The sequence below is a fragment of the Crinia signifera genome, chromosome 8 (assembly GCF_055691185.1).
Source record: "Crinia signifera chromosome 8, ASM5569118v1, whole genome shotgun sequence".
Classification (NCBI taxonomy): Eukaryota; Metazoa; Chordata; class Amphibia; order Anura; family Myobatrachidae; genus Crinia; species Crinia signifera.
The window spans coordinates 76179003-76201952 of record NC_139224.1 but is presented as its reverse complement, the minus strand read 5'-3'; the positions used below and the strand labels follow the sequence as shown (position 1 = coordinate 76201952).

At 43.5% G+C, this 22950-nt stretch overlaps 1 protein-coding gene across 1 annotated transcript in view; it reads left to right on the top strand.

Annotated features, from left to right (window-relative positions):
• TXN2 (thioredoxin 2) overlaps positions 1-22950 on the top strand; it is a 59178-nt gene that overhangs the window by 32984 nt on the left and 3244 nt on the right. The window contains exon 3 of the mRNA XM_083156679.1: positions 21687-21810. Coding sequence (XP_083012805.1) covers positions 21687-21810 — 124 coding nt within the window. The remainder of the gene's footprint in view (positions 1-21686; positions 21811-22950) is intronic.

Sequence of the window (22950 nt, the reverse complement as noted above, 5' to 3'; positions counted from 1 at the left end):
TTTGTCCTGCCCACTGCTGCTGTACTCACCCATGGTTGTTGTTTTTTCTCCCTCCATCTGCACATTATTATTATTATTATTATTGTTGGTGTCTGATTCTTTTTTTCCCCAACTGCATTTACGCAGAGGGGAGACTTTAGGCAGACAGGCAGCGTGTGTCTCTCGTGTCCGGGCTGGGAGAGGAGGCGGGGTGGGCAGGCACCTGAGAGTGAGAGACCTGAGTGGCATGTCAGCACAGCAGGGGGGAGGAGGGATGCTTTTGGAATAGCCTATAGCTTCTCACACAAGTCTTATGTGAGCGCCTGTCAGCTATTCCAGAAAGCATCCCTCCTCCCCCCAGTGCTGCTCACCTCCGCTAAAGAGGAGGTGAGCGGCTTGTCAGTGCCTCAGGGGGGGGAGGAGGAGGGATGCCTTCTAGAATAGCTGACAGCCGCTCACGTAAGAGGAGGTGAGCGGCATGTCAGTGCCTCAGGGGGGGAGGAGGGATGCCTTCCAGAATAGCTGACAGCCGCTCACATAAGAGGAGGTGAGCGGCATGGCAGGGGAAGAAGGCATCCTTTGCGCAATAGCTGACAGCCGCTCAAACCATAGGAGGTGAGCGGCATGTCAGACTGCAGGGCTGAGGGGGGAGTGACTGTCCACACGCTGCCGCGCTAGAAGCTTACACTGTCTGCGGGAGGAGACTTCTAGCGCGGCAGCTGCTAGTATACCTGTGCAGGGCGGGCAGAAACGGGCAGGGCGGAAATCGGAAGCTATTAAAGGGGCAGGGCGCAGCGCCCCGGGAAATAAGCCTAGCGTGAACACTACCACTGCGGGCATTAGAGATTCGAAAGATGCATCTGAAGACGCAGAATAGTATCATCAACCTTTTAAGTAAGCTTAAGCTGCCCAAACTCTGTAGCTGAAGATGCAGATACTGTCCTTGGCAGACTCAAAATGACCAGACATATACATACCCCTATTTTTTTAAATGGCCGCCCTCCCCCAAATGTCAGCAGCTTCCCTGATACTGCATCTGGAGTAGTTGTACGCACCACTTTGATTCAGGACCATTTTTCACAAATACTGGATATCTTTACACATTTTTGCACTGCATTTCAGTACAGTTCAGCAAGGACACACCACTATTAACACTCTGCTTATTTCAAATCGGCCCCTCCTGCATGGATACAAAATTAGCCTGATTATGCATATGAGATTGAAAAGCGATTGTTTGCTGGAAATATTTTGTAAGTGATCCAATGGTGTATGTAAGAAAAACAATTAAAATAAAAAGCTTGGCTGGATAAAACTGGAAGGAATTAGTTTATTGGTATTGTTTGGGGGATATAAATACAACATTTGTGTTATGCATTCTTTTAACACAATAAAACCACAGACTGGGAATTTTTAAGTACAACAGGCAGGTATGATGTCGGTTCCACCTCTTCCATTACCCTGCACAACTTTAGTAGTTGCTCCTATCTACTCCCTCATTACCTACCCTTACTAATCCGAATTATTAATACCTCTTACGATATAATCTGCTTCTACTAGGTTTGGTTTCTGAAATTCTACTTCTCACTTCCACCACACTTGTCTCCAAACTCCTCAGCTGCGATACGCGTTAAGAAGCCCACAGGCTTCTATGGGGTATCACCAGATTTTGCTGGCAATACCTCCCGCAGTGAAAACCCGGCGTGCAGGTTTACCTGCATACCAAACCCTGCATACCAAAATGCGGGGAAAATCCTGATAACAGGGTTTTTACCTCATTTTTTTGTTAGAGCATCCCGCACTACATAAGCAGAAACAAACTTCACACCCAGAAATCATTGAGGGCATGTATAATTTCTTGGCCATTTCATTCTCCTGGCTGTTTTCTTTTATTTTGCCCAGCCCGTGCAGTCTTGATAATAGGAATATACTCCTTTCCATTGGTTCCATCCCCAAAAGTTTCCATCCATCCCTTGTACTTTCAACCCATCTAAACAGGACACTATCTACACTGTCTTATTCCCTCATTTACTTTTCCTTTTACTTAAATCTATTTTTAATATAAGGGACCGCAAAACCAATTATAATGGCATTGCACAAATGTCAACAGCCAACTCCAGTCACTCCAGGTTACCCAAGTAGAGGTGGAGGAGATGTTCAAGAGGGCCAAACCAAGGAAAGCACCAGGTCCTGACGGGGTGTCACCATCTGCCTTGAGAGTATGCATGGGTCAACATATTTACCAGGATCTTCAACAAATCACTGGAGTTACGTAAGGTTCCCTCCTGCCTCAAAAGCTCCACTATTGTTCCAGTCCCTCAAGAAATCAACTATTACAAATCTGAATGACTAATGGCCGATAGCTCTGACGTCTGTTATCATGAAAACATTTGAGCGCCTGGTACTGAACCACCTGAAAGCTGTGACTGGCCACCAGCTAGATTCCCTCCAGTTCGCCTACCGATCTAATCGATACGTTGAGGACGCAGTCAACCTGGGCCTGCACTACATTCTGCAGCACCTGGATATGCCTGGTACCTATGCAAGGATCCTGTTTGTCGACTTCAGCTCGGCTTTTAACACAATCATCCCCAACATCCTCCACCCCAAACTACTCCGCCTATAAATCCCTGAAGCTACGTGTTCTTAGATTGTGGACTTTCTGAATGATAGAAAACAAGTTGCGAAGCGGGGAATTCACCTCCCAAGTGTGGTCCATCAGCACAGGAGCCCCCCAGGGCTGTGTACTCTAACCCCTGCTCTTCTCCTTGTACACCAACGACTGCACCTCAGAGGCAAATTCAGTCAAGATAATCAAATTCGCAGATGACACTACCGTCATTGGCCTTATCAAGGATGGGGACGAATCGGCCTACAGACAAGAAGTGGACCGATTGGCCCGGTGGTGCAGCAGCAACCATCTAGAGCTCAACCGTAGAGATGGTAGTGGTCTTTAGGAAGAAGGCTGTTGGTGTTCCTCCGCTAACAATTGCTGACAGTGTGGTGTCGCTAGTGGACTCCTTTCAAGTTCCTAGGAACCACAATTTCACAGGACCTTAAATGGGGGCCCAACACTGATACTATTGTTGGAAAAGCGCAGCAGAGGCTATTCTTCCTTAGGCAACTGAGGAAGTTCAACATCCCACAGAAACTTCTGCTCCTCTTCTGCAATTGTGCAGTCTGTTCTGTGCTCCTCAATACTGGTCTGGCATGGCTCCACCAGCGATTGAGACAAATGCAGACTTCTAAAGGTAGTCAGAACTGCGGAGAAGATAATCTGGACAGACCTTCCCTCTGTCCAGGACCTGTACTTGTCCAGAGCAAAAAAGTGGGCAACAAAGATAGTGAAGGACCAACTACATCCTGGCCATGGCTTGTTTAACCTGCTGCCATCAGGCAGACGCTACACGGCTATTTCCACCAGAAGCCTAAAAAGTTTATTTCCTCAAGTGGTTCACCTGTCGACACATATACTTATGAACACCTCACTGGCTAGTCGCACCATAACACTTTGCACATAATCTAACACGTGTCCCCTCGGAATAACTTTCTCTATGACTGTTCATGTTCCCTCACCTGTTTAAATTGTTTATTATTTATAATGTATGCTGTTTACTTGTTACCCACCTGGCTGCTGCACAGCAAACCAAAAACAAATTCATAGTATACGCAAGTATACCTGGCCAATAAAGCTGATTCGGAAAAAAGTTTTTTGTTAACCAAAATTAATCATAAAAATTTACCATAAAATTTCAGTTTTTTACTGTAGTATAAAATACACATATATGTTCAATTTAAAAAGATAATACAAACAGCTAAGCCATATAAATATGTTTATGCACACAATTTACTATAGTTAATTACTCGGAGTTCTCTCAAATTGGTGTTATAAACTTTAAATTCTCAGTCTATTCAAATTCTTGAACATATGTATATTTCTTCTTCTTACTTTATGGCAGCCATACAATGGCTCCCACTCTCCCTCATATAGTAGACAGGTAGTTTATTCCCTAGGACACGCCCCTCTTTTCTCACTCTCCTATATCAGCCTGCTCCTCCTCCTTGACGCTAGTCTTTTTCCTGTCTCCTTAGTTAGTGCAGGTGTTATTTTTTTTTTTCTCTTACCTCCAGTAGGCTTGTATGCTTCTGGGCTGGGCAGCCTGGGGTTGGTGGCGCTTCACCCCAGTGGCAGCAGGTCTGGGCCGGCGGCATGGACTATCCCCCCTCTCGCATAAAGAACATGAGGCACGGGCTCTGTCAGAGTGTGGCGAGATGCTGCGGTTGGAGGCAGGCGTCCTCAAAGTCTCCTGTGCGGCGGCAGAAGCAGGGACCGGCAAAGCCGGAAATCGGAGTTCTGGTAGTAGTGCTGTCTCATTTTCGGCTGATGCAGCGGGAGGGGGTGGGATGCATGCATTCCATTCCGGCGTGTGTTCCAAGAGGCGTAAGTGCCTCAGTATATAGCGCCTGGCCGGTGTTACAGGCGCTCAGGCGGCTTAGTGCAGGAATGCAGCAAGCTATGGAGGAAAACTCCCCAAAAAACGCAGTATCGCTGCCCAGGTAAGTCCTCATATGAGGACTGTTTTTTTTTCTGGTTTTTCTTTCTAATATAGGTTAGTTAGTGGTACTTTCTCTTGTCATTTTAGTGTGCCTTCTGCTACTAAGAAAAAGGCCTCCAAGAAAAAGCAATGTGCTAGGACATGTCCAGCTTGTGATAAATCCTTTGTGGGTGAAGAGTCCTTCTGTCATGATTGTGCTAAAAGAAAGTTCTACAGCTGGTGCTGGTACATCATCTCGATTGAATGAGCTTATGTCATGGATGAAAAATAATTTTGTGACCTAAAGAGGAGTTTCACAGCAATAAGAGATCTAGGTCGCAGACGAGCTTAGAGTACGACTTGGATTTGATTCTAAGGATACGGGGTCTGAGGGAGAAGGTTCGCTTGTTTCTAGTGCAGAATCTGGCGAACTTGTGGAGTGTCTGTTTAATTTGGAGCTGGTTGAAGTTGTCCTTAAGGATCTATATAAGACTTTGAATTATAAACAGCCAGTTAAGTCTGAATATGATGCCCTATTTGAAGATAGGTCAAAAAAGGGAGATGCTTCCCAGTACATAAAGTGGTGAAGGATATACTTACAAAGGAGTGGGCTAATGCAGATAAGTGTATTGGCTCAGTCAAGCGTGCTGAACGTATGTATCCAATTGAAGACGCAGAATTTTTGAAATGGTGTGGTATTCCTAAAATTGATGCTGCAGTCTCAGAGGTCACCACGAGGACAACCATTCCCTTAGAGGATGGTGCATCTTTAAAAGAGGCCATGGAGAAGAAAATGGAGAGTTTGTTAAAAAGATTACACATCTCTGGTTCCGTATCCATGAGATCAGGAGAAGCCATAGCCTACTCTGCTAGAGCTCTAAGAATCTGGTGTGCCTCTCTTCAAGAGGATCTACAGGAGAAGGTGGCCAGGGAGCAAATTAGCAAAAGGTTGGCCCAGATCCAGTTGGCGGTGGACTACATCTGCGGTGCTTCGCTAGATGTGCTGGACTTCTCAGCTAAGTCTGTCATTTCAGAGGTGGTGGCAAGAAGAGCCCTGTGGCTTAAGTCCTGGGCTGCGGACTCCCACTCTTAGAACAAGTTGGCATCCCTCCCATTTGAAGGTGACTTTCTTTTTGGGAGTAAATTAGACCAAATGATACAGCGTATGTCTGGTGGCAAATCCGTCAGATTGCCTCAAGATAAAAGAGGAAGATTGGCGAATTATTTCCCGAGACAAAGGGCCTTATTCTAGTTTACTCTTAGAGGAAAGTTCCTTCTCAAATGGACAAAAACCATGTGCACTGCAGGTGGGGCAGATGTAAAATGTGCAGATCGAATTCGATTTGGGTGAGTTATTTTGTTTCTGTGCAGGGAAAATACTGACTGCTTTATTTCTACACTGCAATATAGATCTCACTTTGAAGAAAAACCCCACCCAAATCTAATTCTATCTGCACATGTTACTGTATATCTGCCCCACCTGCACTGCACATGGTTTTGTCCACTTTGAGAAGGAATTTTCTTCTACAAGTGAACATATAAGGCCCAAAGCCTCAGACAGGCTAGGTCATATAGGCCTGGTAGGCTGTTTCGGGACAGATATGCATCAATCACGTCAAGGGCATTTTTTGCCAGACCGTTAAAAGGGGCACCCAGTAACAGTGACGGATCGTGTCCCGTGGGAAAGGTTCCGGTAGCTGGGAGACTGCTAAAGTTTTCTCAGAAATGGAAGCAAACTGTTCAGAACAAATGGGTGCTAGAAGTGATCTCCACGGGATATCGACTAGAGTTTCTTTCAAAACCCAGACGGGAACGATTTTTAATTTCAAGGCTCCCCTGCCCAGGGGCAGAGAGGGAAGCTTTAAAGTCATAGTAATAGACTCAGGAGCAGTCTAAGTGGTCCCAGAAGCAGAAAAAGGTCTTTTACACACGCCTGTTCATGATAAAGAAAAGTTCGGGAGGTCTAAGAACGATATTAGACTTAAGAAACTTAAACGACAGGATATGAAAAAGAAAATTTCATATGGAGCTGGGCAAATCCATACTGATGGGTCTCAGAGAAAATTATTACCTTGTTTCAATAGACCTCAGAAATGCTTATTTCCATGTCCCTATTTGGGTGCAAGACAGGAAATATTTAAGGTTCTGCATGGGAGAAAGACATTTTCAGTTTACTTGCCTTCCACTTGGTCTCACCTCCTCACCAAGAGTCTTTACAAAAATCCTGGTAGTTCTAATTGAATGTCTCAGGAAAAGAAAGATTTCAATATGGGCCTATCTGGACAATTTGTTAATCTCTGCAAGAAGCTATCTTAGCCACAAATACCGTCATTCAATTTCTCCAGGACCATGGTTGGTTGGTGAATTGGGAGAAAAGCCATTTGATCCCCACACAGAGGCTCCAATTCCTAGGTATTCTCATCGATACAGTAAAGTTTGAGATTTCACTGTCCAATCACAGATGCGAGAAAATTCATAAACTGGTTTTGCATAGCACAAGAAGATACAAAAGTGCCACTGAGTTTGGCAGTGAGTCTGCTAGGGATGATGGCATCCACGGTGGAAGTCATTCCCTGGACCAGGTGGAACATGAGGGCTCTACAGTGGAATCTCCTCAGGTATACCAAGAACCAAGTTTCATTGAACTATCAGATCACATGCCTCAACATTGGTGGGGAGATGACGATCTGCCATCCTGAACTCTGTCCTTGTCAAGTCCACAGTACGTGGTGTTGACAACGGACACAAGTGCCTCAGGCTGGGGAGCACATTGTCTCGGCAGAACCAATCAAGGAGCCTGGTCCCCTTTAGAGGCAAAGATGTCTTTGAATCACAGGGAATTGAAGGCAGTCCGTATGGCAATAGAGGTCTTTAGTTCAGACATTGTGGGGTCACATCTTCGAGTATTTTCAGACAACGCAACGACAGTCTCTTATATCAACAGGCAAGGAGGGACAAGAAGTCAGCTTCTCTCAGAAGAAGTTTGAGGTATTATGCTATGGGCCGAGGAACATATTTTGTCCATCTCTGCACTCCATGTACCAGGGGAGGACAATCAGCTGGCAGATTTTCTGAGCCGAAATTGCATTCTCCCGGGGGAATGGGAACTGGAAGAGTCTGTGTTTCAACTAATACCTTTATAGGCTTACACACCCCCGTTCCCTAGTGAGTAATGGTACGCACATTGGAGCATTTACCCGCTTGCATCCAATATCCATCTTAATTGCACCTGTGGTGATCCACCTAAAAGATACCGTTATCCACGTCCAGCACCGCAGTTTATTGTGAGTTCTGGTACGCCGCCTATATTTGGGATCCCATTTCATCTCTCTATACCTTTGATTGTGAGATTGCGTGTTATTAATACACATATTGTGTGTTTTTCTCTTTATCTATCCATTCGGAGATAAACCCATACCATCTGAACAAACAGAGTCAAGCGCCCACAATTCCTCGTCTTGTTCCAGAAGGATAAAGGCCTATCTACAGTAGTCATTGATATTCTTCTGCAAGTGAGAAAAAAGGTCTCTTCTAACATCTATCATAGGAACTGGAGGATCTTCGCTGAATGGGCTGAAGGCAAATTTGAATTTCCAAAAGCTGATGTCAAGCATGTCTTACAGTTGCTTTGTGAAGGATTTAACAAAGGCCTGGTGGTCGCGACTTTGAAGGTACAGATTTCTGCGTTGAGCGCTTTATTAGATGTAAGATTATAAGAAGTTTAATAAGATTTTGCCAAGCAATAAAGAGGATCCGTCCAAGGATCAGGTCAGTGGTTCCCCAGTGGGATCTGAATTTGGTTTTAAATGGCCTTATGGCCGCCCCATTTGAGCCATTGGACAGGGCCAAATTGTAATTTATAACGTGGAGAATTTTCTTTCTTGTGGCCATCACTTCGGCCAGGAGAGTTGGCAAGCTACATGCTTTGTTGGTGCAGGAACCATATTTTAAGTTATTTCCGGACTAGAACTCGACCTTCATTTTTACCTAAAGTAGTTTAATCTTTCCACATCAATCAAGATATTGTGTTGCCTTGTTTTTTTCCAAATCCGACCAACAGAAAAGAAGAGGATCTTCATACGTTGGATGTGGTTAGGGCCATTACAATTTATTTGGACAGGACTACCAGTTTTAGGCTAATGCTGGGTACACACCAGGACAACAAGGGTCCGATCCCATCAATCTAGATCCAATTCCAACCGATTGGATGTAGATTGTGTGATTGGGCCCTTTTCTGTCCTGGTGTGGACCGATAGCGATCCAATGCGCGGTCCCGCGGGTTGGTCGGTCGTAATTCAGATCCTACCTGCAGGTAGGATCTGGAAACGACCATGCTCCCAGGTGCGGGTCGCCATCGGATCGGACCCACTCACGGTGCACATCATGAGCAGGTCGTGCCCCCCCCCCCCCGCGCGTCATCGTGAGCGGGTTGGAAGAAACACTGTCGTCCTGGTTTGGATCCAGTATAAGTCTCTGTTCGTCATTCCCCCACGAGCAAAGGGATTTGCTTCGTCCAAGCAAACTATTTCAAGGTGGCTTAAAGAGGTAATTAGCTTTACCTACAAGAAAGTAGGTTGCCAAATCCTGGAAGGTATTAAGGCACACTCAGCTAGAGCAATGGTGGTTTTCTGGGCAAGAGAGGCTAATGTGTCAATCCAGGACATATGCCAAGCAGCAACATGGTCTTGAGTGCACATGCTTTCCAAACCTTACGCTTTGGATGTGTCGGAGGAACAGTTTGGGAGCAAGGTCTTACAACAGGCATTGTGTTAAGGTATTGTAGCCCTCCCTACTGCTTTGGTATTTCCCATTGTATGGCTGCTATGAAGTAAGAAGAAGAAAGCAACGGATTATACTTACAATAATTCCTTTTCTTTGGATTACTTCATGGCAGCCTAGATTTGTTATCCCCCTGTTTGTGTTTTTTTCCTAGGATCAGGTGGTGGAGACATTCAAAGACTAGATACGGTACTTGGCTTATCTCCTTTGACACTACATACTCTGTAGATTTTTCCTACGGGGGACTGTCCTTCAGATACAGAGAATTTATTGTAGTAAGCATCTTTCTAAGTTACTGTATGTCCCCAAACACTCAGGGTTTTTCGAATTCTGCGCACACTATCACATTGATGTCCTGGAATTATTTATGGGCAATATGCCACTGTGTGCTCATTAACACCAGTGGGGGTGCTATCCCAAACGTTCTGGACAAGAAAAAAGAGTTTGTGGTGGATGCATTCCTTACAGACAATGGAAATTTATTGTCGGAACATATTCCTTTGTTGGCTTCTTTACTGAAATGTGGTGGGAGCTCATTTTATCTTTATTAAACATGAAATGGATAAGGAGACAGCCACACGGTAGCGAAATAAGGGGTTAAAAATTACATTGACGTACACACATGTAGTGATGGTAGAGAAGGAAAATGTGGTTTAAAGATTTAAAATGTAGGGTCAGCTTGAAGAAGCGCATCCAGTGAAACACGTGTCCTGTTCACTGTAGCGCTAGAGAGTAGACTGTTTAGTGTTAGTGCAGGAAATATATTGTCCATCCTGTACCAGTAATATACGAGGCTGTTTCTCCATACCCAGGCGGCTTGTGCAAATACCCAACAATTGATGGGTTTACTTAGCCAACAAACATCAGATTATTCCTTAAATTGCAACCTATATTAGACAAGTTTGGTGCAACAACATATTAGATCTAGACACTGCTATAGACAAAATTGTCCAGCAGATGTCACTGCTGCTCCATGTTCTCTGATCTAGAGACACTTGTATAAAGTTTCTGTTTTAAATCTCCGGGCATACAGCCAGATTGGAGAGAAAAGATACAATTAAGTCAATTTCTCTTTCGTCCAGTCTGGTGACAAAGCTCACAATGGGATGTAGGAGGGGTCCGCAGGACCCAGGCACCTATGCTTCAAAGTCTTTGGGAGCAGGCTCCTCCCTACTGCATCCCACAATGCTTCAGTTAGTTTTAGGTGCCCACAGGAGTGGGTGCTATGCTTCGCAGCTGCGCTGCAGCTGCATTATTTTCTTTGGATTTTTGCTAAAGATAGTTAGGTTTTTATTATTTTATTAATTCACTAGCTTAGAGCAGGTTTTCTAGTGTGTTACTTCATACTGAAGTTCACACACACTGAGAGCACAGCAGAGGCTGACAGAAGCGTGTCCTGTCAGCTTTCTGTGTGCAGAGGGACATTTTTTACTTCCTCTGCACAGCGCTTAACCTCTCATCAATAGAGGTTTTCCTGGGCCCCGGGGTTGTTCTAACCGGCTCCTTCTTGGAAAGGCTTAAAGACTGAAATCCCGCCAGGGAGTTAAAGTCTTTTACAGGAGTCCGGCGCTGCCGGACAACTCCAAGTGGTCCCATATGAAGGGACCACACAGAGGTAAGAAGAGACAACAGTGGGAGCGGCTGAAGGGGGACAAATAGGCTAGTCTCCCGCTGAAGCAGAGACTTGGTCTCTTCCTGCACTGTGTTTTTGGCACCTTTTCTCCGTGCTGCAGAGCTGACAAGGTGAATTACTACACAGACTCCAGTCTCTTCTGAGAAGAATTTCCCTCACTGATCGCTGACTGAAAAACAGCACAAGATAAGTACTCTGATACATTGCTCTGTGCGGTGCCTGTCATTTTGCATTGTGTTAATTACATGGCTGAAGGGTTCACTTCTGCTGCAATTGAGGAGGGAGCGCTGGACATGTTTAAATATTGCAAAAAATGTAAAGCAAAATTTACATGTGAACAAGAGGACCAAGTGGATTTATGCCCTTCCTGTGAAGCTGTTCCCAGTGGGTCACGCGCCCCCAGAACTAAGATAGCTGAGCCAACCTGGGCTGTGGCTTTAGGCGGGTCTATGAATGCCTTAACAGAGGCTTTGAATAGGCCCTTCTGGCCTTGTCTCTCAAGGAAAAGGGAGTTGTGATTCCGGTACCTCAGGAGGAAAGGAAAAAGGGATTTTATTTGATTCTTTTCCTAGTCCCCAAACCAGACGGGTCTTTCAGGCCTATTCTAAATTTTAAATCTTTTAATGTTCACTTATGGGTAGATCATTTTCACATGGAGTCCCTGCGTTCTGTGCTCTTAAGCATAGAACATAGGGGGAGGGGCCCTAAACTGCAAACCCTGGACATATGATGTGCTACCTGCTGAGACCTGTAGTGCAGCAAGCAGGAGGAGGAGTTTGCAGGTGCACACTAAATATAAATGCTAGACCTTTTAATATTATTGCTATATTGCATTTCTGAGGTTATTAACATAATGATGGCCATTATTATCGGCTTGTCCACCACGTCCAGGTTACCTCAATAGGACAAGTCCCTAATAGTACTCTGAGACAGGTCCAGGGCACAGGGCCCCCCAGGCCAGGCCAGCAGAACCACCCCATGGCATCACATTGAATACATTCCTAAAGTAACTAAAGGTAAATTCAACAAAAAAAAGCCACCATGGTTGGACAAAGAAGTAAGGTCAGCTATCAACAATAAAACCAGAGCCTTTAAATTCTATAAAAATAACTTGAATGAGGAGGCGTTCGCAAAATACAAAGAATCAAACAAAACTTGTAAAGGGGTAATCAAAGCAGCTAAAATATTATATGAAGAGTGCATAGCCACTGAAAGCAAAACCAACCCAAAGAAGTTTTTTAAATACATAAATAGTAAACGTTTAATTAAGGAAAACATAGGCCCACTAACTGATACTAGTGGAAAAAGTGTTACTGAGGACAAGGGAAAAGCAAAACTGTTAAATGAGTTCTTCTCATCAGTATTTACTAAGGGAGAGCAGACTGTGGAACGAACATTTACCACAAACGGGACAAATAAGCCAGATCTCATTGTGGATTTCACGCCGAAGGAAATAATACTGAGGCTAAGCAAACTCAAAACAAATAAGTCACCAGGGCCAGATGGGATTCATCCGAGGGTATTAATGGAATTAAGGGATGAACTAGCTACCCCCTACATTATATCTTTAGCAAGTCACTATCGTCAGGTATAGTACCAAAAGATTGGAGAATAGCAGAGGTAGTGCCAATATTCAAAAAAGGAAGATCCCGCTAATTACAGACCCGTCAGTTTAACATCAATTGTGGGTAAACTATTTGAAGGATTTTTAAGGGATGGTATCCAGGAATATTTAGATCATCACCGTCTACTCAGTACTAACCAACATGGGTTCGTGAAAAATCGTTCATGCCAAACTAATCTACTAGGGTTCTATGAAGAGGTTAGCAAAAACCTCGATAATGGAAATGCTGTAGATGTGATTTTCCTAGATTTCGCTAAAGCATTTGATACTGTCCCACACAAGAGATTGATTAATAAAATGGAGAACCTAGGATTGGGTGAAAATATCTGCAGATGGGTAGGGAATTGGCTATGTAATAGAGAACAAAGAGTGGTTGTGAATGGTGCCGTATCAGATATGATACCGGTACTAAGTGGAGTGCCCCAGGGTTTGGTTTTGGGGCCCATTTTGTTTAACATTTTTATTAACGATATTGGGATAGGGTTACTCAGCAATGTATCCATCTTTGCGGACGATACAAAACTTAGCAAAGTCTTGCAATTCTAGATGAGTGGGCAAAAAAATGGAAGATGAGGTTCAATGTAGATAAATGTAAGGTTATGCACCTTGGGAGACACAACCAGTGTGCAAGTTACAACCTTAGCGGAGAGGAACTGGGTAATTCCATACTTGAAAAGGATCTAGGAGTCCAAATAGACAGCAATCTAGGATGTAGTGCCCATTGTAATGTAGCTACAAAAAAGGCCAACAAAATTCTGGCATGTATTAAGAGGGGAATGGAAACTAGGGACTCAAGGGTAATTATGCCACTATATAAAGCATTGGTGAGACCTCACCTAGAGTACGGAGTACAGTTCTGGGCCCCACACTATAAAAAGGACATCATAGAATTAGAAAAAGTCCAAAAGGCGAGCAACAAAGCTTATTAGGGGAATGGAGAATTTAAGCTACGGGGAGAGATTAAGCAATTTGGGACTATTTACATTAGAAAAGAGACGTTTAAGGGGGGACATGCTCAACATGTACAAGTATATCAAGGGCCAATATAAGAAACTGTCGCACACCCTATTTTCTACTAGAAATCTCAGCAGGTAGCACCTCATATGTCCAGGGTGTGCAGTTTAGGGCCCCTCGCCCTATGTACTATATATTGTGTATTCATACACACTGGAAGGAACTAGAGACGCCTTCCCCCTTAACTAGCACCCCGACCACCTGTCCCAGATTGTTTTTAATTAGGTTGGAGTCCAACATTCAAGACTGCACATTTCAGCTTGGCACTATGAGGGTAAGTCCTACTATATATATATATATGCTGAGTGTTGGTCTGTGGGACTGTGTTTGGGGCGCAGGGCTTTTTGGGCTGCTGTTGCTGGGCTGCTCCATGGCATTATATCGTACACTTTCCATCACCCCTTTAGTTTGTTTAGCATATATGTAGCACCCTCCATATTTATTATTACCTCTTACCTAGGTAAGTCTTATCACATATAATTTCCCCTATCCCTTTTTACTATAACTTCCATTTCACAATAATGTGATGCCATGGGGTGGTTCTACTGGGCTGGCCTGGGGGGCCCTGTGCCCTGGACCTGTCTCAGAGTAGTGTTAGGGACTTGTCCTATTGAGGTAACCTGGACGTGGTGGACAAGCCGATAATAATGGCCATCATTATGCAAATAACCTCAGAAATGCAAAATAGCAATAATATTAAAAGGTCTAGCATTTATATTTAGTGTGCACCTGCAAACTCCTCCTCCAGCCTGCTTGCTGAGCCAGGAGAGTTTCTGGCATCTGTGGATATTCAGGATGCGTACCTCCCATGTGCCCATTTACAAAGAACACCAGTCTCTTCTCCGATTTTCAAGAGGAGAAAACCATCGGCAGTTTCAAGCTCTGCCATTTGGTTTGGCAACGGCTCAGAGAGTATTCAAGTGATGGCTGCAGCTCTCCGTCTGAAGGGAATAGTAATTATTCCTTATCTGGATGACCTTTTATTCAAGGCGGAGTCGGCGGGAAAACTTCAGGAACACCTGAGTATCGCGACACAGTTCGTGCAAGATCAGGGTTGGGTGCTAAACCTCCCAAGTCGCATTTAACACCCACTCAGTCTGCAATTTCTCGGAGTGATTTTGGACACACACCTTCACAGGGTGTTTTTACCACATTCCAAAGCAGTGGAGATTCATCAGATGGTGCTGACAATCCTTCATGCTCCTGCATTAACGGTGTGGCAGGGAGTAAGGTTGCTGGGCAAAATGGTAGTAACCTTCGAGACACTGCAGTTCGCCAGATTCCATTGGAGGAGTTTCCAGTGGAACATTCTATCGTGCTGGTCAGGGAATGCAAAGACTATGAAACAGGAATGGTTGGTTCTGTCTCAGGAGTCGAGAGTATCCCTGGAGCGGTGGACAGATATAGAGACTCTGCAGCTGGGGTGTTCCCTTTGCTCCTGGGATTGGTTGGACATTATGATGGATGCCAGCCTCAGGGGTTGGGGAGCGGTTGTCCTTCACCTAAGGCTACAGGGTCTTTGGTCCAAGGAAGAATCCAGGCTTCCTATCAACATACTGGAACTGAGAGCAGTATGGAATGTCTTATGTCAAGCAGAAGAGTTTATGAAGGGATTACCACTACAAGTTCAATCCGACAATGCCACAACATTGGCGTACCAGAACCATCAGGGAGGAACTCGCAGGAAGTGCGGCTATTCACCTGGGCGGAAGTACGGGTGCCGGCACTGTCGGCTGTGTTCATTCCGGGGATACGGAATGTAGAAGCAGACTTTCTCAGCAGGGCAGATCTGCTGGAGGGGGAATGGTCACTTCATCAGGAACTTTTCCAAGAGATTGTAGACCGCTGGGGACTGCCAGAAATAGATCTAATGGTGTCAAGAAACAACTGTCAGGTACCGAGGTTTTGCTCCTGGTCGAGGGACCCATCAGCTTGGGCAGTGGATGCCATGACTATCCCTTGGTGTTTCCACCTGGTCTACATATTTCCCCCCATTTCCAATGATCTCAAGGGTGTTAAGAATAAAGAACAGAGTGTACCAGCCATACTGATTGCACCAGATTGGCCCAGGAGGCCATGGTACTCAGACATACTGAGATTGTCGATAGACTCGAGGCAACTACCTCTTCGTCCGGATTTGCTAAGACAAGGACCATTCCTACACCTGGACCTAGCTCGTCTCAATTTGACGGCATGGCTTATGACACCTCCTTATTTAAAAAGAAGGGCTTATTGGATGCAGTTATACAGACCATGCTCAGGGCTCGAAAACCGGTGTCAGCAGCCAATTACCATTGGGTCTGGAAGATTTACATCAGGTGGTGTGAACGACAGAGTTCACACATCTAGGTTTAAGATGGCGAGGCTACTGGAATTTCTACAGGAATACCTTTCATCTGGACTTTTTAAATTTTTTGAAAGTGCAGATTTCTGCACTATACATTTTCTTTCAAGAAAGGGTGGCTCTGTTATCAGAGGTTCAGACCTTTTTACAGGGTGTGACAAGGATTAAACCCCCATACAAACAGCCGGTTGCACCGTGGGATTTGTCTCCTGTTCTGTCTGTGTTGCAAAAACCTCCGTTTGAGCCACTGAGATCGGCTGATCTCAAATATGTTTCTTGGAAACTTACCTTTTTATTGGCCATTGCCTCAGCTAGGCGTGTGTCAGAGTTGGGTGCCTTGACCTGCAAGTCACCGTTTTTGATTTTCCATGATGACATGGCTGTGCTCAGATCAGTACCTAAGTTCCTACCCAAGGTAGTATCCTCATTTCATTTAAATCAGGACATTGTTCTCGTGTTTGAGAAATAGGGACAGTTTGAAAAAGTTGGATGTGGTTCGCGCCTTGCGAATCTACGTGAATAGGGTAAAGGATATTCGCAAATCTGATTTGCTTCTGGTGTTGTACGATGTACATAAGATTGGGTGGCCTGCTTCGAAGCAGACGATTGCTCGTTGGTTGAGATCAACTATTGCTTTTGCCTACTGTAAGGCAGAGAGTCCTGTTCCGTCACGGATAAATGCCCATACCACAAGGTCAGTTGCCTTCTCGTGGGCTGTGGCCATGGGGCTACGGCGGAGCAGCTGTGCAGGGCAGCCATCTGGTCCTCTGTTCATACCTTTACCAAATTCTACAGGTTTCATGAGTTCGCGTCGGAGGATGCTTCATTTGGATGGGCAGTGATGAGAACTGGCAGTCTGAGCGTACCCTCCCAAAGGACCAGCTTGTGACCGCCCCATCGTGAGCTGTGTCACCGGACTGGACGAAAGAGAAAAGGGGATTTTTGTAAGAACTTACAGTTCGAACCCATTTTTCTGAGTCCAGTCCAGTGACACAGCGATCCCTCCCTAGCGCTCAGTAAGTTGTACCGTTCATGTGTTGTCATGTTATGGTTCCATAAGTTGCATATAAGATGTTCAGGCATTGTACAGAGTTATGTATCCTAGTGCGCTGTTGAAGTTTAACTGAAGCATTGTGAGATGCGGTAGGGAGGAGCCTGCTCCCAAAGACTTTGAAGCATAGGTGCCTGGCTCCTGCGGACCCCTCCTACATCCCATCGTGAGCTGTGTCACCAGACTGGACTCAGAGAAAGGGGTTCAAACTGTAAATTCTTACAAAAATCCCCTTTTAGTGTCTATAGTGCAAACCTTGACAGTGTGTCTATTCAAAACGGCTTCAATCTCCTGGGGTGATTAACCCAATACACTATTAAAGCCAATCCAGGCAATAACTAAAGAGTGTAAATTGGGGGAATCACACTAAGTCCCAATTAATTGAATACAAATACAATTCGAAACACCCTGGTGGGGAACATACCCCCGTATACACCAAAGCACTATTACCTCCAGTCACCCCTACCTACATTTTAAATCTTTAAACCACATTTTCCTTCTCTACCATCACTACATGTGTGTACGTCAATGTAATTTTTAACCCCTTATTTCGCAACCGTGTGGCTGTCTCCTTATCCATTTAATCTTTAATAAAGATAAAAGGAGCTCCCACCACTTTTAAGTAAAAAAGCCAACAAAGGAATATATCCGACAATAAATTTCCATTGTCTGTAAGGAGTGCATCCACTACAAATTCTTTTCTCTTGTTTTTTTTTCTTGTCCCCAAACCCTACCTGTCTTTTCATTTGAAGTTCACACTGTACATCTATTTTTTCCTTTACAGGTTTCTGTAACATTTGTCTCCCCACAGAAACATTTGCTAATTACTTACGACTTTGCTACCTAGCTTTCTATTGACTTGCCTTTTCCTACACTAGTGGATTTCAGTATTCCTAATGACAGTTCTATTGTCTCTGCTGCTATTAAACTTGTTTTGAATACTTTGTCCTCTCTGTTGGACTTATTCTCACTATGATTTTAACTGTACCACCGTACACACTGGGCGATTTCTGGAGGTTGAATTATCTAGTACAGTGGTTCCCAACCCTGGTCCTCAAGTACCCCCAATATTGCATGTTTTGCAGGTCTCCACACAGAATCACAAGTGCTATAATTAGCTCCACCTGTGGATCTTTTCAAATGTGCCTGAATAATGAGTGTACCTGCTGGATGACCTGGAAAACGTGCACTGTTGGGGGTACTTGAGCACCAGGGTTGGAAACCACTGATCTAATACATACACAATTAACAATATTGTTTAACGATATTCAATGGTGCCACTGGCTCCCCTGCTAAGCATGCAGTTGCTGATTGTATTGTCAGATTGAACTGCATGCACAGATGACGAGGGGTCGTTAACAGGAGAGTACATTGGGCCTTATTCAGATCTGAGCTCAGTACAAATTTTTTGGAAAATGGGCAAAACCATGTGCACTGCAGGTGGGGAAAATGTAACATGTATAACGAGAGTTAGATTTGTGTGAGTTATTTTGTTTCTGTGCAGGGTAAATACTGGCTGCATTATTTTTACACTGCAATTTAGATTTCAGTTTCAGCACACCACACCCAAATTTAACTCTCTTCGCACAGGTTATATCTTCTCCACCTGCAGTGCACATGGTTTTGCCCATTTTCCAAACAAATTTGTACTGAGCTCAGATCTGAATAAGGCCCATTGTCCGTTATTTGGAGCAAACAAACTTAGCGATATTATGAGATCCGCATTTATTTCAGAGCACACTATGGGGTTTATTCTAGTTCATTCTTTCTGACAAAATCCTTCTTAGATGGACAAAACCATGTGCACTGCAGGGGGGCAGATGTAACATGTGCAGAGAGAATTAGATTTGGGTGAGTTATTTTGTTTCTGTGCAGGGAAAATACTGACTGCATGATTTTACACTTCAATATAGATCTCACTTTGAAGAAAAACCCCACCCAAATCTAATTCTCTCTGCACAAGTTACATCTGCCCCACCCGCAGTGCACATGGTTTTGTCCATCTAAGAAGGATTTTGTCAGAAAGAATGGACTAGAATAACCCCCTTAGTCTCCACATTTGCGGCCGACTTGTATACTAATTTGTATCTGACCGTCTAGACCTCAGCCATGACACATCATACACAATGCTAAATGTTAAAGTACTCCTGAACTGCTCAGTGCTGGAAATATTACTAAATCTTACTGAACTGCTCTATGACATGGCAAGTAAACATACTCCACTTCTGTAATACCCATCCATTCTCCGAACCCTTGTCACCTCTTTGCCATCTACTGTAGGTTTTGATTCTCTGCCCTTTGACCTACCCCTTCTTCAATCACAGCCCATGGTTTTTCACCTACTTCAGACACATACCTTTCAAAAAGATATTTCTTCATACCAAACTCTTGTGCCTCTGCCCACCTTCTCCAATCCGACCCTCCTTTCATTCTCTCCAGTAACTGAAGATAAATTCCCTGCCCACTCACTGCATGGATACATTGGTCCTTTTAATATTGCATTCCTCTTACAAACCTGTAAGACTGCTTCTGACAGAGATAGTGTCTTATATCTGTCGCATTTTTTTCCTCCACTTCTGCAGATGTGATTTATATTCTCTTTTCGCTGCCATCTGATTTTATACTTTTCTCTTGGTAAAAAATATTGCTAATTCATCCTCTAGTATAAATAACTATTCCATAGGAGACTGAAAAGTGAAACTGGAGACATTATTAAAGACCACTTTTTATAGATTGTAAGCTTGCAACAGGGCCCTCTAACCCCCAAGTCTGTCTGTTGTTACCCAGTTTGTTTTATCACTGTTTACTATTGTAAAGCGCAACGGAATCTGCTGCGCTATATAAGAAACGGTACTTATGTATTATCTGGACTCCCATGTTAAATGCACCCCATTTTTTCATACCCCTACTATCTAACTATGCATGGAGTTGATTTTATATAGTGTGGCGAGCGCAGCGAGCCACCGTGCCCGAAGCGTGGTGAGCGCAGCGAGCCCCGCGAGGGGACGCGGTCTCATAAGAAAAACGGGAGTCCTGATATTACATAAGTACCTAAGAAACTATAAATAAATATTTCTCTTATTACCGTTAAACTGTATACACATTGTTTTCATGGGAATTCAAGCAAATGTACAATATATTGTGAGCCCCAATATGTCTGTGCTGCATGACCGATATATCAGCATATATATCAGGCCATCTGACTATGCAGATGGTGTGCTGACCACCCCTACAATTCCTGTGGGAGCTGTTGTCACAGTTGGGTGGGCAAATTCAAATGTCTGTCTAGCTGGCGATTCTGAGTGACACGTTGAGCATCTGATCGGTAAGTGTGTAGCAGCTTTATTGGGTTCGGTGAGGTGTCGGTCAGGTGTTATTTTCTTTATCTATTATGCACCATAACTTTTATCACTATTACGTTTCATCACTTTATTGTGGTGGCACCAACCTTTTTTATTTTTGTACTAATTTTCATGGATGCTTTGCAAATATTTCTGTTAATTGCATCCATGTATTCATTTTTCTGCTCATTTATATTCTCGTCCATTTTATTATGCCAACTGACTTCATGTATGTTAGGCATTATAAAATCTCTAAAAATCCTACATATAATTAATGGTGTTGAATTACTAACTTTTTAGTTGGCCGCTTTAAAGCAAGATTCTCTTTAATCAAGATTTAGTGGAATACGCTACAAGTTTATGAAAGGCCCTGATGGCAAGATATGTTTGTCTAAAATAGAGAAGAAAAGCAGAATGGAAAACTACAGCTCAAACATTTTGTGATACTAGTTTTACAAGGAAACCTATAGATTTCAATACAAAACCCACTAGCAAGAAAAAAAGGTGCACAGAAAGAAGCATAATATAAACATGCTTGTCCATTTCATCTATGTATCTTCTATTCATTATTTTGTCATATTCAAGCTATTATATTTTATGGATTGTAATTTTTCTGTGTGTGGAGGTTAGATTTTTCTTGACTTGCAGCAGTTTGTTCAGTAAGTTTCAAAACATGTTATGACCGTTGCCTGCAGTGTAGTTTTCTTAGTGATTTGCAAATGATTGCAGTTTTTCAGTGGGGATGTGGTCATCATCCAGGCGGCCAAGATGCCGGTGTTCAATATACTGATGCTGGCATCCTGGCTGCCATCATAAGACCGGTGCAGAAACCTTGAACAGGAGCAGTATGCCATTGCTGGAATACCGACAGCCAGCATTGTGATCAGTAAGTATTTGGGCCGCCAAGCGTGCGGTCCAGGAAGGAAGAGTTAGGTTTAGGCACTAGTGGGGGGATTTAAGATTAGGCTGCAGGGATGGGAAGGTTAGGGTTAGGCTACAGTGAGGGGTAGTTAGAGTTAGACACTTAGAAGGTGGTGTGAGGGTTATGCTGTGGAATGGTGGGTGAAAGTGTATCAGGATGCCGGGGTCTGTCTTTTCACCGCTGACATCTTGACTGTTGGGATATTATATGTGTCCCTTTTCATTGGACAGCATATACTGTACTTTCAGCTTCCTCCAATTATCAGGAGTGCTGGCTGTACTATTCATTCAGATACATACAGTATTATAATGTTGGTATGTTTGCCAATTGTATTACAAACAAACTGAATACAGGGTTTTTTTTGTGTAGTATGTAGCTTGTATATAAATAGAATACATAAATGATAAAAAATTTATATTTAAAATAGTCCTGAAAGCTACCTGATAATGTATCCTATGGTTCCTCAGGTGGTGTGGTCCATGCAAGCTCTTGGCTCCCCGATTGGAGAAGGCAGTTGCTAAACACGAAGGAAAGGTGGTAATGGCTAAGGTTGACATAGATGACCATACTGACCTTGCACTTGAATATGAGGTATTTACAGTATTGTAATTTATTACGTTTAAATATATCATGTGTACTACTTGGTATACTACAACTGTATTAACTGCTATGATAACTTGGTAACGTCATTAACATCCTGTTGCAATTACTTAATGATGTTGCACACAAAATTAATTGAATAAAAATACTAATAATTAAAAAAATGTCAGATACATCATACATATTGTGGCACTGTGGTATATTACAGTTAATATGTTAGGTAGTGTTGAAAGAGTCTTACTGTGTATTTGCAGTACAAGACTTCTGACCATATGATACGAATAGCTGCTTCCTAGTTCTGTCAGTCAGCTTCAATTTTTTTACATTTCTATATACTACTACTGTTAATTGGTACGATATTTCTCCATGGTCATAATGTTGACATTAACATCATCATTTGTAATGTAGACAATGGTGTAATGTTGACATGTTAGAGAGTCAACATATTGTCCTTGGTAGCCACAGAAGGGAATTGTATCTTTAATCCAATGGGGACACAGGAGGCAATGGGGTATAGCAGGTGTGGGAGCTAGTCTGGGCACTAAAAGGTAAAAAATCTTCCAAGGCAGGCTTCTCTCCCTCTATAATGCAACCCCTGCTTCCCAGCTGCCAATGTACTTAAAGTAGCTGGGTACACATTACATGATGAGTACCCAGTGCAATGTCTGGAGTGACCCGTCGCATCAGGGTAGCCTGCATCTTCCATCGTACTGCATGTATAGATGACGGGAAGGCATAGCATTACGACTTACAGGAAACTGCATCATTAACAATATAGGTTGTGCACAGTACAAAATATGTACAAAATATATTGTTAACGATAAGTGCGTATCGTTTAATATATTGTCTAGCTTTGATGCTGGTCTATATATTCACTTATCATGTGAATACCCTCACTGGTGATCTTGTGGTCTGATATAAATTTTACTAGAGTTTCCTAACATTTTCACTGCCCCACTCGCCACTCACTGAAATAGTTAATGCTCAGCATGGACTCTGCCTCCCAAAGTGCTGCTCAGATTTCATCTAGACAAACTCAAGTGGCAGATCCAGTTCTGCATTTTGTGAAGAAGCTGAAGAACTGTGATGCAAATACTGATTACAAGCCTTTCAGGGAATATCAACTTGTGT